Below are 18,379 nucleotides of genomic sequence, written 5' to 3'. Positions count from 1 at the left end.
GTTGGTACTTAAAGTCGAGAAAAAAAATCATCAGCAAAACAGCGAATTAGGTTCGAGAAAGGCAACCAACAATGCTTTTTCTAAAACCGATCAGCCCACTACCGAATATATCCAACTCCGGATAAGCTGTGTTCAATCCGTTAAAGTCGCGAAGAATTCGAACGAGAGGTGCCTGAACTCCTAGGTTGGTTTTGGCAGAAGGAACTTGGAAAATATTGGTGATTTTAGACCTAGGGAACGAGTATGAAACTACAATTTTAATACCCTGTAAGAGGTCACTGCCTATCAGGCACGCAATGAGGCAGATGTAAGCTAGTATAAGATAAGCTAGTATTACACACGCAATATATACTTGGGACGGGCCGAAGGGGAAAAGGAAAAAAATAATTTACCTCTCTTTATATCTTTTATTTAATTTTTTCTCTTTGATTACTGCTGTGTTGTGTATTTATGTGTGTGTGTTTTGTTTGTAATAAATGATATGTCTATGTCTATTACATTAGCAGATTCAATTTGCTATTAATCCCCCCCCCCCTACTCTTGTCAGCGAAAGCAATTAATGTACTATTATTTTTGAGACCTTTGCTTATATTTGCATAATTAATAGCACTTATTTACTGTTGACGTAATACTCACATAAGACCTAAACCCCTTCTTTTTCTGACTAGGGGGGGGATAAATTAACTAAATCTACTTACTCAATACTTGAATGGCCCCATACTCCTTATCTCATATTAAACCAAAATGCCATTTAATTAACATAGGTAACACAATGTTGAAGGGTGGATGAAGCAATGAACATCCAAATGGAAAGTTCAGAAGGCCTTTACACAAAAGAAGTCCATAATGACACTGCCACTGGTAACCTTACCTGGGGATATTTATCAGCACCAAGTTTCCCAACAAACTCCTCAGCCAACTGATGTCCAAAATTATATTCGGAATCTTCAGAAATAATCTCATTCACATTTGCACCGGAGTTGGTAAACTTCTTCAGAAGACGTTTAAGAAGATCGAAGTTAAGCTCTTCTTCTTCTGATGAACTTAGAAGCTAAAAATACGTAATTAAATAATGAAACGGTCGTCGCATAACACTCCTAATCTATCTATTGTCTGAATTTATAGATAATTTTTCTGACTAAATTCACAAGAGCTCTTTGTTATTACAGTAAACAGCCGACAGTCCATCGTAGTCTACTCTTGATAATTTGAAACTCAAAAGGACTAGAACTATAGGGGGGGTTTAAGAATCAAGTACATAAAAGTTTGATCAAACTTCGTCATTTATTATTTTTATGTTTTTACAAGTAAATACAATTATTGACAAAAGTTTTTTAGTAAGCGACTTCAGTCTGTCTTGATGTCGGTACATACTCTGATTTCAATTCCGTCGAATTCTGACACCTATCATTTTTGACATGTCAGAGATTACAAACATTTTTCGGCCGGGCACACTTTCAATATCAATACGAATCTGAACATCTGAGTCTGGATACACTCCACATTAAAAGTGATTTAACGACGTGTGATAATTACGTCCCTTATCATCATAAACAGTAAAGATAAGATTTTATTTTTTGAAAAAGCTTAAATAAAAATCTGAAATCAGTCGGCTAAAGAATAAATAAACTAAGGAATTAAAGTTAATTTGTTATATTGTTCGTGATATTGAAATATTTGTTATTTTTGTATTAGGTCACTTGAGTAAGTAAATATCTAGATTTTTGTGTAGGTAAAACATAAAAAACGCATTTTATTTGTTAGTACCCTCAAATGTGACAAATTTGTCCATTTTTCGGTGGAGAACTTTTTTAATAGCAACACCTATGAAATGTCAGAATTCTACGGAATTGAAAATAAGAGAAAAGTTAACGTCTGAAAGTAGACTGGAATGCGAAATTACCCTTAAACTTTGTATATGTATAGAATAAACTGCATGTGAATCTGTCAATAGTTTGTTGGATTTCTCTTTGATCGGCGCCTGCGCCGGTCTTGCGCACCAAACCAACATGGCCGATATAACCTCGTTAATTACAATATAAAAGTTATTTACATACCTGAGTCAAGAAAAAGAATGCTTCCTTATTAGAATTCCTGTCTTGTGCCACATAATTAAAAGCGCTGCGTATAGCGATCCCCAATGGGGTGTTATTTGGGGCCAATACCACGCCCACGCGAACTGGTGTCGAATGCTTCAGCAACGTCTCACCCAGTTTAAGTGGGGGCAATGAGGCTGGTGATGTTGGATCTATTATTATTACCTGAAAGATTTATAAAAAAATGCGTGTATACAAAGTACAGTCAGAAGTGAAACTTCTTTGTAAATAAATTATTAGTAAAGTAAAAGACCCAATAGATGATCATGTACCAGTATATAATCACTCCATGTTTTTGTATATCTATATTCACACTGTTTACAGACCGTATACGTGCTAATGATAATATCAAAACAAAAAATGTGCGTTTTATGCAAAAGACGTTATGCGACAGAATTGACATCTAAAGTTCTAATATCTAACTACTAAACAAATACATCAACCAATAGCGTGTATTTTCCCTCGATCTCCCATTCTCACTCTCTTTCAATCGCTCTCTCTCCCTTTCACAAAAACGCTGCACATCTTCGTGACGTTTCGTAAAAATTATACCCTCATGCGACTAAAGAAGTTTCACATTAAAAATTTTTGTTTGTTAGTTTGAGACGATGTAAAGTTTCACTTTAAAAATATTTTTAAAGGTCTATTTTATTTAACCCATGCAGTACTTACATAATTATATATATTCCTTCTTAAATTTCTCAGCATACCAGGGTAAGTAGGTCTCAATAGCTCCATGAATGAAGCCGGCCACCTCCTATATCTCTCATCAGTTTCTAGATCATTTAACCAAGTGATCGCTGTATCTCTGATGTCCAACCCATATTCCTCCCATGTAAATGATTCTCCAAGCTCCAACGACATGAGCTTGTTGATAAGTTTTTTTGATAGACCTGAATTATTAAGAACATTGAATTACTTACAAGAAAACTATACAAAAGAGGGTAGTTCAAAAAACTATATTAAAAGATCTTTCTTATTTAATTTATCACAAAATCGCACAGACATTGGACGAAGTTAGTCACACAACCACAAAAGTTATATTTACATTAAAAAATATACATTCAAAAAAGTATTAAAAATGAGGGTAGTACGTACTTCATAAAAATTTACATAAAAAATTTCCGTTGAATTATTTTGATAACAGCAATTTATGTACATTATCATACATTATATACTGTTGTAAAATATATTTTTATTTCAACCATCAATTTTATAATAAATTATCTATATAAGAAAAAAATATTATATCATTGGAAACAATATTGTAATGTTCATTACGATACATGTCAACTTTCACGAAGAAGAGAAACGTCATAGGATTTGCGATGCAGTGCTAAACTACCTTTATGTTGAAAACACTGTTACGTCATTATAGTTCGACAGTATTTCTTTTAATAGTATGAAAAAAATAAAAATAAATTTTGAATAAATGAAGTGACGTTACAAATAAAACAAATAATATGAATAATAAATTAAATCTTTCTGCTGAATCAAAGTCAAAACAGAAGAAAATCTTCTTAGACCCAAAAAGTCTGAAAAATATTATTAAAAAGGACAAACAAATGTCGTTCATACATACCAATTGCATGTAAAGTGTTCATGGGTCCAATATCTTCTTTCAGCGAGTTCAACAGAGCCATGATGTCAACCTCTTCAGCATCATATTGGGCTCCAGAGACCAATAGCAAGGGCTCGGCAGCTCGGAGACCGAGTGAAGATGCCCAAATATCCTGATTATATAGAACCTCTTCTCGAAGGGACCGGGGTACATTCACGTGTATTAAAGACTTTGTCTACAAAGAAAGGTGTCAATTGTCAAGCAAGTGTCAATGTCAGCTGCCAAAGTCGAAGATAGCAAATCAGCATTTCAGAAAAATTGATTATTTATTTTGGAAATTCTATGAAAATTTGGGAGTGATTATTTTTTGTGTGTGTTAAGTGATATGTTAATTATTTCGACTATGTATTTGCGTGTTGTTCCCATCTGAATATAATTTCACCATGCCTCATGCTGAATGAGAACAAATCTTTGTTTTTAATTTATTTTATTATTAATTATGTACTTAAGATGTGATGTGGAATATGCTGTAATGGTTGCAGCTCCTTACAAATGCTCTTCACAAAAAACTTGGCGATTAAAAATAATGGCGGAGAGTTTATTGCCATTTTTCTCTTCCATTCTACGCCCTTGATTTGAGGATTAGCAGTTAATGTAAAATGAGAAGCATTTAATGTATATTTATTTTTTTTGACGTTCATAAGTGTACATTATGTTACCTATATGAATGTGAATTTTATTTATGAATGTTTTTTGTTTTATATTACGTTATGTTTTTAGAACTAAATTCTCGGACATTTTTTTTTTTGCCCATGGCGCAGCCTATAGTCTTCCGACCATACCGCCTAGTCTTTCGTAGAATTTTTCCATTAATTATATATATGTCTTTCATAAATTTCAAAATCTTTTCAAATCCATGTTTTAACTTTTAAGTTATGGACATTATTTAAATAAAACCCCGTTGTCATAGAGAATTGATTACATTCCTTACATACATACATTTAAATGAATTACATTTAAACATCTAGTTTTGTAAAACCGTTCACAACGACATCGTTTAGAACAACATACCGGTTACATTAAAGGTCCCGGCTTATAAAAAAAAACTGATTTTGTTAATGTTGAAAAATGATAATTATATATATATAAAATCTTTTTATAATAATTTTCATGTAAAATTAATAAATGGTATATTACCTGCATAGGAAAATTCTGAGCGATGGATGTAAGAACCCTCAAAGCCTCATCGCCTCCAGCATCATGGGCATCGATGACAGCAGCAGCCGCTTGCATACTGAGACCTTGCATCTGCCAAACCTTCAGCGGTTCCAGCTCCTCACTCATTTCTGATAAATGTCTCCTAAACCTTTCCAATGGTGTTCTAAGAGCGGGGAATAGATTTCTGTAAAAGTTTATAAGTACAAAAATTACTTCATGAATTCAAGTTTCCTGTAAGATTTACTGAAATACCCCCCCCCCTTCTTGTCAGCAAAAGTATTGCTTACTTTCTTTTAGCTCTGAAAAATAGTGGAACATAAACGTAATATTTTTTATGTAGGAATCCTTGAAAATGCATTTCGTTTTCAAACATAGACAATGTCTGGGTAATATGCGTAAAAAACTAACTGATGATGGAGACGTAATCACCAAATAAAAAAACTAGAGGGGTGAAAATTTAGGGTTGCATGTATTTTTGTATGGTGTATCGTAAAAAAATAAAAACAAAAAATTTCGTCTAAAAAATAAATAAAAAAATTTAGGGGTGGACCACCCTTAACATTTAGGAGGATGAAAAGTACATGTTGTTCGATTCTCAGACCTACCCAATACGCACACAAAATTTCATGAGAGGTCGGTCGAGCCGTTTCGGAGAAGTTCGGTTACTAACCCCGTGACACAAGAATTTTATATATTAGAAGATTAAACAATTGTTCAAACATTTCAAATGGTTCTACAGAAAATATTGTACTAGGAACTGTTCTTTTTTAATCTAAACAAATAACTAATCGAAAATTCTTGCCCTGCCGTATCTATTATGTTTTTATTTGTGATTTTATTATAGAATGTTAAGTATCTCGGAAATGATTTTGGAAAAGTGTTTTTGATGTAAGCCTTGAGAGTTGGCTGTTAAATATAAATTAAATTAAAATGACGTTGTAACTATTTTGGTGTAATACACATTTTGGTTTTATTTTACCTTTAAAATTATATATTCACACTAGCTGACCTGGAGACGTCGTTTTGCCATGTATATCATTTATAATCAAAAATAGGGATGGCTTGAAAATTAAAGTTGCTGTTGATACAGTTGATAGAAAAATAAAAATGAAAAAAAAAAATATTTAGGGGACTACCCTTAACATTTAGGGGGATAAAAAATAGATGTTGTCCGATTCTCAGACCTACCCAATATGCACATGAGTTTAACCACAAACACTGCGACACGAGAATTTTATATAATATAAGATAAATTATAAAACAAGAAATACCCAAATAATAGAAAAAGTATGTATATATCCATATATTGTGTATTATAAATGCCATAGATAACTTATAAACACTTTAACAAATAAATATTACTTACTTTAATCGACCAAAGTTGAAACCATCTATTTGATTTTGGGGATCATTTTCATCTTCTTCCTCAGATGGCACCGGAGTATCTGTGTCAGACTCTTTTGGAGTTGCATCATCTTGGCTTTTGTATTCTGTACTTTTTAACTGTAACTCAACTCCATATCCCGATAGACGGAGCTTAGGGTTACCTCTTGGCTGTAATAAATTATAAATATAAAAAGGTTTATAGGTTTAAGGCAAATCCAATTATTCGAAATTCCTTGTTCTAAGACCAACTATTTACGAAACTCGGTTATGTATCGCATACCTACAGATTACAACATAAATTTAAAAAAATATATATAACAAAACTAACGTGACTTAAAAAATTGTTTAAAAAATATTTAAAAAACTCAGGTATCTTTTACTAATAAGGGCTTTGTGTGTTCCTTTATAGAAAATATATATTTTAATCTACCAATCGATCAATATTACAACTGTGCTTTATGTTTCTGTTTCAATGTGTATTGCGTTTTGGCTTTTGTGTGTAATGTAATTGTTTGGATATTTTTTAGTGATTAGCTGTAGAATACTTAAATAAATAAAAAATAAAATAAAATAGACTTGCAACGAATATTCGGTTACTATTTGGTATTCGGCCTATTCGGCTACATTTATTGTATTCGGCCTACTACTACCTATACTTAAATAATATACATACTTTGTCATAGAGGAATAATTGGTAAAACGAAAAATTAAAATCGATTGATTATGTATACATATGTATATTCATATTTTCATTTCATTAAGTAGTCACTGTAACATAACATAGGTACTTAATCATCTTCTAAATTGGTAAAATGGAGGATTCTATGTATGTATTTGAATTATTGTGGTAATCAAAATTTTAAGGTAAGGTTCAATTTATTGTATTATTATTCATTAAGTTGTCGCAGATCAACAGCGGGCGCGCGGGCGATGAATACACAAGGACAAAACAAATGAGCGCAAATCAATCACGTCTGTACAAGTTTTTGACGCTAAAATCCAGCCGAATACGTATGCCTAATATTCGGCTATTCGGTCAGGGGCCTCGCCGAATAATCGGCCGAATATACTATTCGTTGCATGTCTAGTATAAATTTAATCCAAGAGCAACAGACTAGTGTTAAACACATTTCTATATTTACCATGTGTACAATAAGGTTTTATGTAGCATTAAAATTATAGACATAGAGAAGCATTGCAACTGTCAACCTTGAGCTTAAATATTCAAAACAGTAATGGATTTTTCTTTCTCAAAACATACTCAAGTAACACGTAATATGTTGAAGGAAAACATTGTATAGACTCGTAGAAATGAACATATGTTAGGCACAGAATCCTCTTTCCGTGTTTCCCAATGTCCCAGTGGGGAATATTAAAAATTTCTCTAAATTAATTGATATTTACTTAACAAGGGATTACCTTTATGATTGATTTTTTTTAAGACTGTCTTTAAAGACTTAAAATAAAACTTCAATTTTTTATATTAAAAGTTTTGTATGTTATATAAGGAGGAATAAGAATTTTAGAAAGGCCACAAAGTACACAAGACGCCAAAATGGTTGAAAAACACATTTAAAAAAAAAAAAAATAAAGACTTAGATCCATCATTGAGTTAGTTAGTAATAAATCTCTCACCTTAACATTCCATCTGACAACATAGTTGATTAGCCCTTTATCAGCATATGTTGACAATATCTTATGCTTTACTGTAAATTCAGGCATGCCCAGCTCTCCATACAAAATAGCAGTAAGGGATTTGTTGTCGCTACTTGGATAAGTATGGTCTAACAGATATGTTTCAAGTCTGTGTTCATCCTGAAATACCCATAAGTAATAAAAATTTAGTCCGTTTAAAATGACCTCTAACAGCTGTTTCTTTCGTCTATTAACAGATATTCTCTCGTCTCTCATTTTTCAACTAAATGAAAACTAATATTAACTTTATATAAAAGTAGTCAATGATGTTTTATAGAAAACTTAAGTGTACAAGAGTAACTGTAATTTCTATGGTTTAGTTATATCAAGATCTGAACAATGTTATTGACTTTCCTTTGTTACAACTGAAACAATTATTTCTTCACTAACCAATTATATCCCAATCATTGGTATTTTACTGAGAGCCTATATAAGCAAACATTTATTCAAATACTTACTGCATCATACTGGCTCGTTGTTTTAAGAACATCCCTCAAAATATCATTATCACAAATATTTTGTGATGCAATGGAAACAAATACATCACAGTTTACTTGTTTAGCTCCATTTTGAGTAGCAATCTCATCAAACATACGCACAGTGGGTGAATTTAAGTGCATAGAAAGTGCAAGTTTAGCCATACGTAGCTGGGCTGGAGCTAATAATGAACTTGCTATACCAATGCATGTATCATAAACTTCCTTGTCTGTATCTGTAATTGATGGTTCAGCATAAATTGAATTTTTAAATCATAATATACCTTTATTAGGGCAAATTTTATATTATTAATATTGAAGCAAAAAGCAGAGAGAGACATAAATATAAGCCATTTAACTACAGTTATTAGTAACATTATCTTAGGCTATACCTAGATACATTTTTTTCTGCTCATTACTTCCAGAAATGCACTTGCAAGCCTTCTGGCAATGTGAGTGTCCATGGGCAGTGGTATCACTTAGCATCAGGAGAGCCTCCTGCCTGTTTCCCTCCTATTACTTTATACATAGCCTAACAAATAATAAACATAAAATGTACTTTGTCAATATTAAAACCATGCCAATAATATTATGACTTACTAAGACTAGACAGGCTAGATTTCAATGAATTTATGCCATCAACAAATGACCAGAATATATCGCCACTCTCTCCAGATAAATATTCTGCTAATTCCAAAACTATTGGAGTTGCTTCCCATTTTGCACTGACGAATGTTGTCACTCCTTTTGATTTCTTTTCTTCTCTCTTAGTGTCGGCGTTGGATGCAATTGAGTGAAAAACTTGTGTTAAAATTAAAAACAGTAACGCACTAAACCCCACAGCCTTCATTGCTTTCAACGTACGAAAATTTATTATTTCTAATTATTTGAACAAACTGAAGACTTTTGCAGCCAAAAAACGATTATGTTCTCTAAACTGGTGAAAAATACATTGTTTTTTATTGAGTATCTAAACACAAAATATCTTTAATACAACAGCATACGACAAATCAACGTGCCATATTTTAAAGGTATTATGAATGTCCTTATCTTATGAGATTAAAATACGAATTCGGTTATATCGCACAATAATTTTGTTGAAACCTTTTGAAACTTGGCTTGAAATGTATGCGGCCAGCGGCACTACGAACTACGAAGATGTCTAGTGTCATTTGTCTACCAATGGGAGATTTCCACGATTTTTGACATAAGGCATAATGTTACCAAGTTTGCATAATTTCTGTCAACAAATAATATATAATTTAGACCTTGCTGTAGCAAATAATTTATGTGAAAGAATATTATTTCTTTTTTATATAACGCAATATTGGCAATAGGTTTCTTCCCGACTAATATTATCAAATTATTCATTGAATTACTTATGACGTATTGATACTTAATGTTTAGGGTTTTTTTAATAATTTATGATTGATATGTTTGAATCTTAACGTCAAACGATTATTTTTAATTAGGCATCTAAATATATTATTTAATATTTTAATGATTATGCAAAAATCATAAGTGTTTTTATGTATGTATATTTAACTCATATTTTAAATTTTCTCTCAAAACGAACGTGTTTCATTAATATTTATTCATATTATCAAGGGTTACTTGAAGTTGCTCCTATCGGAAATATCTGTAGGAGTTGACATTACTTGCGCTAGTCATATCTCGCAGACAGTTTACTGCTCGCGTGTTTTTGAAATATGACCTAGCTTTGACGTTACTAAAGCTGTCATATTATATTTATTTCTATTTTGAATTTTCTAAATTTCATATCATTTCATACACTGTCAAAAATTGTGGCCATTGGCCAAAAAGAAGGTAGGTTTCTATTGGTTTTAATCCAGCTTATGTGGAATTTATTAATTTTAATTCTTAGAAACTAACTGAACTCTAGTAAACTCAGTATTCGAGGTCGACTAATAGGAAATATAGTCCATTATTATTAAAAGTGGTTCCAATCCTTTTTTTGTTCATAGATGCGTTGATTAATTTACGTTTATTTTATTTATAGGGTTTTAAATAAATCTGGACATCAGTGTTCAATCATAGATATCCTAAGTGAAAAGTTGTAAATATGCAGTATACATCAGACGAAGCTTATGCAAGGCTTATAAGTCATAACATGACTGTGCCACACAGAATAAAGGTAATTAAGATACCCTCCTGTCTTTCACCACCTAATGTGCGTAAAGACGCTTCTATGGTAGTAAATCAAAGTCAAGAGTAGCAACAACATTTTAATATGAGTGTTATCAAATATTCAGGTGATGGATATAAGGGATATAACTCGGAACAGCTAAATAATTCTTGTGTGTCTTTGTCTATAGGTTCTTTGTTAATTATTTATAGGGCAGTTGAGATACATTAAAAGTGTATATTTTCAGGCAACAGGAGATGTAGTTGATGAGGAGAATACTCCAAATGGAATTATTTCTGGATGGGACTATGCTAATGAAAAATTTGACATGAAGGTTCCTGAGAGGATTCTTGTCATGGGACAAGATCAGCATATTGGTATGGCTTCTTAACCCAACTATAAAAATCACTCAAACCACAAATATTATGTGTTAACTTTAATTTAATGTTATGGAACTTTATACTCTAACTAGCAAATTATGTTTTAAAATATTTCTTAGTTAGTTTCTTAAATAGTTCTTAGTGGTTGTCCAGTAAACATTTTCTATTCACAACTTGTTACTCACAATCACAAGTCAAATATTATTATTACAGGGACAAAAGCAACACCCAGAGAAATCCAATTGGATAATGCAGTATTACCAACTGACCCTGGAATGATACGAGTGACCACCCCACCACGTGTTATTACACTAGACCAGCACTACTTCCCATCAGCTGATGATTTTCTTCCAGGTTCTGCAAACTCTCCACCAAGAAATGCTAGAGCTGTTCGGTCTCAAGAAGTTGCCCGTCAAATTCTTCCCCATTCTGACATTCTTAATGATTCTACCATGACAGAATCACGTCTAGTTTTGAGGTAATATAAGATTTTCTCTCTATCCAGAAACCATATTTATGGTTTGCTATTTAATTTTTAGTTATATTTGTTCATGTCTTTATTGCATATTGACATCAAAGAAGACTCACTTTACTATAAATAAATTGTAACTAAAAATTAAATTGTGAAAATAACTTACTTTTTGACTTGAAATTAAGTTATGTAAATATATATATTTCCTTTATAAGGGACCCGACTCCACCCATAAGTAATGGCGAGGGTCTGTCTGCCGCCGAGGAACTTGTGCATCTTCGCCGTCAAATAGCTAAACTCAATCGTCGTGTTATGTCTATTGAAGCTGAAACACTTCAAAGACAACAAAAGGAAAAAATTGCTTATGCAATAAGTATTGCTTATTTGTTATTTAAAGTGATTGCATGGCTCAACAGATCTTAAAAACTTAAGAGTAGAAACATAAGAATAAGATGAAGTATAGAATGTATTGTTGACTTCATGATGGTAAGATGTAGCATGGTCATTTAGTAGAACTGTATTCCATTATAAATTAACTATTTGATGAAGTGTTCATTTAGCTAATAGCTACCTTTTTATACCTTCTGTGATTGTTAGCTCCTGCAGGTGATTGTCTAATAAATGGGTATATTGTTGATATTTTAGTCACATGAATTTATAAATGAACTGTTAAGTTTCCTTTAATTATTAACTCAGTCGGGTCATTTAATTCTTAATAAATCATACTAAATTACTTGTTTTATTATTTCAATTTATGAATATAATCCTTAATAATATAAAAAAGTTTAGATTTATAAAAAAATAGTAATATTATTAATGTTAGAAAGATTTAAGATTGTAAAATCGCAAAGATGGGTAAAAAAAATTGATTACAAGGTAACACTTAATATATTCAAAATATGTCAGTAATGTTAACACAAAACAAATAAAATTAATCATTCTTAAGTGTACAATTACATTTTCCTGTTTCAGTTATATGTAGGTAAATTATTAGTTTTCATTCAATACTGTTGTAAATAACTAATAATATTTATGGCATTGTGGGTGTAGGTTTATCTTCATATTTAAAAATAACAGAAAAAAGGGGTCCACCAAGCCTCTGTGCAAGCCATGCATTTTTTACAACCGCTAATTTTAATGAGTCTACTGCTAGACAAGCATTCAGATTTGTATGTAGAGCTCTCCCCATTCCTTCTAATACAATTAAATCTACTCCTCTCATTTTCATCTCAGTGGCAAGATCTGCAAAATAAAACTTAGCTTCAGGCACATCATTATGGCTGAGTAGGTCTAAAGTATATAATGTACTTTTCTAATATCATTTAAGAAAGTTTAAATTAAAGAACTATATAAATCCCAAACATACCTAAAGTAATTGTTCTTAAATCGAGACATGGGCCCCTTTGGCCATTGGATCTTACAATTAGATTACCAGATGCACTGGCTGCAGCGATAATCGGACATATTAGGGATGCACTCTGAAGTACACTCTCCAACTCTGAATTTGTAATATCATTTAAAGCAGGCCATTCATTGGCACAAAGAATAACTGATGTCCCTCGTAGCAAAAGCCCTCTGACAAATGGTAAAATTCCTAATACAACATCAACACCACTGTTATCTACGAAAACAGCAGCACAGTGATGCACTGTGTTCTGGAAATTATGTTAAAACCATTATTAAAAAAAAACAAACAAATATAATAAAGACAAATTCTATTATGAGATGATGATATTATTTGTAAACAATTCTTCATATTGGGGCTTTTAAGATATAAATAAAGTAGTAACAATAAGTTTGACAGTATACCTGTAATTTATTCAGCCATTGATCAAACCCATCACACAGCCAGGGACGCTTTTGTATCTTTTGCAGTGCTTCATATAGTCCACTATCTAATATTGATGTTACCGCTTGGGCCCCCCAATCAAACATATTACCTTTAAAGACAAATTGTATATAATAAAATGCTTTACTTTTATCCACAGGACTAAAATTAAACAAATTTAATTTACCTGCTAACACTCCACTACATAACGCAATCCATTTCTGACTATCATCTAGTATGGCATCTATTTCAGCCAGTCTTGATGCAAGCTGAGCAAGAGCAGCATCATTTTCATACTTTTTCTGTTGTTTCCACAAATCAAAAAAACCTTGAGCTCGAAGACAAGTTTCATTAATATCAAGTAATAAGCGTATTGTTAAGTATCCATGAGCCCTGTAAAAAAGAGTATGATTCATTCATTAGATGTGTACAACTAGTATAGACATATAGATTAACATTATGGATTACTTAGTGACAAATATATATTTTTTGGTTTAATCCTATGAAAAATGTTCAATGATGTAGATTCATAATATGCGCTATAAAAAATAAATAGAACTAAATACTTACAGTGGATTTACTCTTATTTCTTTTAATGCCTCCACATAACATGTTTTAAACTTGAGTGCTCGTATTTCAACTGTGGGGTCATCTTTCTGACTTAATGCAAAATTGACATACTTGTCTACAAGGTTTTCACATGTATTTAACCAATATTCTCTTGCTTCGTCATCTGCTAATAAGTCCAACGTATCTGGACTATATTTATCTGGCTCGCGTAATATGTGCGACAAACCAAAATGTTCCATTACAGCAAATATTGTGTATGTTCAATAGAAAATAATTATGTTAACTGTTCACACATCGCGTTCATTGGTTTTTTTGTTATCCCATTGTTTATCAGTAATGCTAATATTAACAACGCCTTTATCTTATCAATGTGGTTTCTATGTGGTTAATAATAAATTGTAAAAATAGAGAACTATAAAAGTTCTACAAACGACTACTTACTAGTAAGTAGTTTAATTTATTATTTAATAACTAGCATAAAATTATGAAAATTAATATCCAGTATCAATAAATTAATAATATAAAATAATTTTTAATCACATTATTTTCGTTAACATAAACAATGACGTTGTTGACAACATTCTAATGATCGCCTGTTGGCTGTTACTTGTTAGTTGTTGTCTTGTTACTGAGGTACCTACAACTGTACTGTACTGTACTACCTATTGACTAGTCTACTGATGCCTACGCCCTACTGTGTAGCTATCGCTTAATAGCCCACTTTATTACACATAATATGTGCTGTGGTTTAAAAAAAATTTAAAATTAAAAAAATAATAATAATAACGAGAGCCTCATTTTATCGTATTATCTAGTTAAATAAAGTTTATTTAAATATTACAAAAAATATATGATTGCTATGAAACTTTTAAGTTTAAATTTATTTTTAAGTTTTAACTTATTCTACCTACATAATTAAAGGAATGGACATTTTCAATTTTAAATCTTGACTATGCTAACTTCAGGGTGTCGGTTTTTTGTGACGGTGTGCGCGCGCCTCGAGAAAATTTACATTTATCATTTTTTCAAATGCGCCAAAAGAAGAACTATTTTGTTTTATATTACCTACTGTTTATGATGTAAGAATGTACTTCTTTTAACTGTACTTACGTTTATATTATACTTTACTAACCAATTTATTTTTTCATACATACAAAATATATATGGCACGATAAAAATATTTATTTATTATACTAACAATATATTATTCAATTTCTGAGTTGGGTAAATATTTTGTCTCTACGTTAGATATCCTATGGTTTGACTGCCTTGAGTGTGCTGGACCGCGATACTGTCATCTGTGGCTAGTTTTCAGTTTTTTGTGATTTGAGCATTGAGCTTGATATTATTTTTGAAGTTAATAAAATGCTTTCGATTTTAAGAAAACTTTTGTATAGTAAAAACAAGAATTCAGATTTATCTAACGTGTTGTGACTTATATTTCATGATGTGTAAAACTACTGTGCAACTAAGTATTGAAGAATTGAATTAACGATTTATTTAGTGGTACGCAAGATGGACGAATTGTGTAAGGGAATGTCACAAACAGGAAGCTCAATTATTGCAACTGACAAAACTCAAGAAAATAATGGTGAATTTTTTAATTATATATTTTCAATACTTATAATTTAGCTGTAATTGTTTCCGAAACGACTGGGTGTCGTTGGCTGTTTGTGTTTTCCAAGTCGTGTTAATATATACACCTCAAAATATTTGTTTTTGACGATATAAGCGTAGCAATAAATTCATGCCTTAATGTGTTTTGGCCGCACTTAATTGAGATACAGTTGACATAAAATAAAATAAAATGATCTCGTATTAATAGTATCATATCTAACCTATTACTGCATAGACACCAGTTGATTTATTACACTAAACTATATTTCAATAACAGATATCAACAAACTGTTTCCCTCCTTTTTTCTGACTTTCATATAGTAATGAACATAATTATTATTCTTGGATCAGAAATAAGACCCTTTAGTGATGTTTATCACACACAATACAACTACTTAATATTATAACTGTATTATTATCATGTTCATCTATTTCTATCACTATTTATTACAAATAACAAAACTATAACATACATATTTATGTTCTTTAAGTTATTTGAGTTATTGTTATTTTATAATTAATACAGTCAAAACCATATACATACATTCTTTACAACAACATACCTTTTATATTGACCGAAATCAAAGGTCCTGGCAGAATTCTATTGTATTAGCTTATATAATTATGTTATTAAGAAGCTTACTTATTTTAAAAATTATGAGTATGAGTATTACTTTAAGAATTATGAGTATGAGTAGTCCCTTCTATGTTGGTATATGTAACAGACTTTGATTGTATATGCAATCTTTTTAATTTCCAGTTAAATAAACTATTAAGCTACACTAATAGTATCTTATTTGAAATGAAGAATTTGATTTTGAATTGTTCAGTAATGCTAATATTATTCATTCTGACTGATGTTTCCATTAACATAGTTCTTAGTTAAAGGTTAATATTATTTAGGAGGCCTCTTACTAGTTTAGGGTTCTCATTCAAACTTTTCTGCTCAGTGTCTTCTAGTTTAATTTAAAACAATATAGAATACTCTATATTGCACTTTTTTCTGTATAAATCCAGAGTTGTAGCTTGTTAGAAAGACCGATTTTTTAGGCTGACCGTGGCTTATATCTCAAGCCTTATGTGCTGAACTCATAGTCTACTACAGTGTTTCCCAACCATTATTGTGCCATGCCCCACCTTCGCCTACATAAAATTGTGATCCTGCCCCCCTATGTAACATACATAATTTATATATTGAAAAATATGATATGAATACAATCACAAAATAAATAAAAATTTAATAAGAAATTTTAATTATAGGTTTTAGGGAGAAATCACTAAGATTTTTATTTAAATGATCACGAAAACTTGGAATTCGAAGCACAAATAATTTTATGTGCTTGATGCTTCTGCATAGAGATTTTGTATTTTGGTTTCAATTTCGTTAGCTTCAGTATAAAGTCTCCATGTTGTGTAATAAATGATGAAAACTCTGTTATATAAAGATGTGTAGTTCCATAACTCTCATACGGCTATGGCTGGAGTGGATGTCTGATGCAAAGTATGTGAACCGATAACATTATAATGTAACCAAAAGTTTTTCTTACAATAATAGAAAAGGTAATTTGTTACAGTTCTTGTGGTAACTGACACCATGTTCTGTAGACAATCATACCACTATATCAAGCTAAGTTCAATGACTAACGGAACTTTTTCTATAGGTTCTATGGTGTATGTCAACGATCCATGTCTGGAGTGCGAACGCGTGCGTGCTGCGTGCGAACGTCTCGGTTCCGTTGTTGCCGTTAGCACTGGGCAAGGACTTCCTGCGCTGACGTCGCCAGCCTATTTTATTACGTCACCATTTGAGGGCGATTTATTCGATGCAGCGCACAAAGCTAAATATAGGTGAGTTTTTTTTTATGTGTTTTTAATATACATTGGCTGTATTTTGTGAGTTGAATCCTAAAAAGTGAAGTATTCATCTTCGTTAATTTCAATTTTCACTTTTTTTCAGTAAGTGTAAAAACAAAAGTTTTAGATTGTTTTATTACAACTACAACTTTGCCATTTGACTTTTTTCGATAGGACTTTTAGTTTTGCCGGAAATCGAGAAAAAACGTTTTTACCATCCCCTTCCCGCCCTCAGATCGCCCGTAATTTATTTTTCCTTTTAATTTTATAATATTCCCCTCCTTTTCTTATGGGTTTCATCCTACTATTATTATTTTTTACTTTTTATTGTTTTTAAAGGCTTCTACTGTATTTAAGCGCCGTTCGTGGTAAGGAAAAAAGTTACCTGCGATTATATAAATAGATAGCAAATAAATATTGCAATATCTCTCTTGATCTTCTCGTGATCTTTGAAATAGTACAACATTATACTGATGAATCCACTAAATGTATTAAAAACGTAAACAACCCGGTTCTAACCAGTTAAATCTTTAAAATATACTGTGATAGCTACTAATTGAATGGTTAAATTGGTGAATACTATATTTATCTCTAAGAATAGAATAGCATATTCTTTTTATATAACTTATAAGGAAACCTATTATATATACATACTTAAGTTTGGCTACGAACTAAATAGGCATCTCTTGAAGGGGTGCCCCCTAATAGAAGTCATCTTACTTACATAGCGAAGGGCGTACCGTCACTACATAAGTAGGCCATGCATTAGCAAACCTAGTGTAGCAGGGAGTTTGTAACTTTAATTTATTAGAGGAAAACAGCCATCCTCTTGTACTATGTTCAAAAAGCTAGAACCTGACTCTGAAGACTACCCTATGAAACAAGCCCTTTCATACGGCAAAAAGCTGTTTTGATATATTGATATCAATTCATGATTTTATCTTCCAAATAATGAATAATTATTTCTGGATTATTCATTTTTAAATGCATAGTTTATTTCAATCAGAAAATCATAAGTCCATATACTTACAATATTGTCATTAATATAGTTTACAGCCAAAACCGTTTAAGTTGACATCG

General features: G+C 31.4%; 4 protein-coding genes across 10 annotated transcripts in view; 2 read left to right on the top strand and 2 right to left on the bottom strand.

Annotated features, from left to right (window-relative positions):
• The window catches only part of LOC110995504 (UDP-glucose:glycoprotein glucosyltransferase), a 28,807-nt gene extending 19,210 nt beyond the window's left edge, over positions 1-9,597 (bottom strand). For both annotated transcript variants that reach the window (XM_045633563.1, XM_045633564.1), the window contains exons 1-9: positions 9,033-9,597; positions 8,415-8,668; positions 7,897-8,076; positions 6,242-6,429; positions 4,855-5,059; positions 3,679-3,892; positions 2,769-2,989; positions 2,058-2,261; positions 872-1,051 (exon numbers count right to left, since the gene is read on the bottom strand). In XM_045633563.1, the coding sequence (XP_045489519.1) occupies positions 872-1,051; positions 2,058-2,261; positions 2,769-2,989; positions 3,679-3,892; positions 4,855-5,059; positions 6,242-6,429; positions 7,897-8,076; positions 8,415-8,668; positions 9,033-9,282 (1,896 nt within the window). In that variant the 5' untranslated portion in view covers positions 9,283-9,597. The remainder of the gene's footprint in view (positions 1-871; positions 1,052-2,057; positions 2,262-2,768; positions 2,990-3,678; positions 3,893-4,854; positions 5,060-6,241; positions 6,430-7,896; positions 8,077-8,414; positions 8,669-9,032) is intronic.
• A 532-nt stretch (positions 9,598-10,129) lies between these two features.
• LOC110995500 (transport and Golgi organization protein 11) lies at positions 10,130-11,861 on the top strand. 2 transcript variants are annotated; one of them, XM_022262691.2, is made up of 5 exons: positions 10,130-10,259; positions 10,453-10,587; positions 10,826-10,955; positions 11,172-11,436; positions 11,646-11,861. In XM_022262691.2, the coding sequence occupies exons 2-5, from the start codon at positions 10,516-10,518 to the stop codon at positions 11,851-11,853; spliced, it is 675 nt and encodes a 224-aa protein (XP_022118383.1). In that variant the 5' UTR covers positions 10,130-10,259; positions 10,453-10,515; the 3' UTR covers positions 11,854-11,861. The 2 variants fall into 2 exon arrangements, with proteins under 2 accessions (XP_022118383.1, XP_022118384.1); XM_022262692.2 differs by lacking the exon at positions 10,130-10,259 and adding an exon at positions 10,284-10,364.
• A 431-nt stretch (positions 11,862-12,292) lies between these two features.
• On the bottom strand, positions 12,293-14,448 carry LOC110995499 (4'-phosphopantetheine phosphatase). Its single transcript, XM_022262690.2, has 5 exons — positions 13,829-14,448; positions 13,446-13,651; positions 13,240-13,370; positions 12,797-13,085; positions 12,293-12,672 (listed from the first exon to the last, which is right to left on the bottom strand). Exons 1-5 carry the CDS (start codon positions 14,065-14,067, stop codon positions 12,461-12,463), a joined length of 1,077 nt encoding a protein of 358 aa, XP_022118382.2. The 5' UTR covers positions 14,068-14,448; the 3' UTR covers positions 12,293-12,460.
• A 693-nt stretch (positions 14,449-15,141) lies between these two features.
• LOC110995506 (protein ECT2) overlaps positions 15,142-18,379 on the top strand; it is a 46,523-nt gene continuing 43,285 nt past the window's right edge. For all 5 annotated transcript variants that reach the window (XM_045633313.1, XM_022262705.2, XM_022262703.2 and 2 more), the window contains exons 1-2: positions 15,142-15,419; positions 17,107-17,293. In XM_045633313.1, coding sequence (XP_045489269.1) covers positions 15,344-15,419; positions 17,107-17,293 — 263 coding nt within the window. In that variant the 5' untranslated portion in view covers positions 15,142-15,343. The remainder of the gene's footprint in view (positions 15,420-17,106; positions 17,294-18,379) is intronic.

This window comes from Pieris rapae, chromosome 23 (genome assembly GCF_905147795.1).
Source record: "Pieris rapae chromosome 23, ilPieRapa1.1, whole genome shotgun sequence".
Lineage (NCBI taxonomy): Eukaryota > Metazoa > Arthropoda > Insecta > Lepidoptera > Pieridae > Pieris > Pieris rapae.
This window is presented reverse-complemented; position numbering and strand designations above follow the sequence as displayed.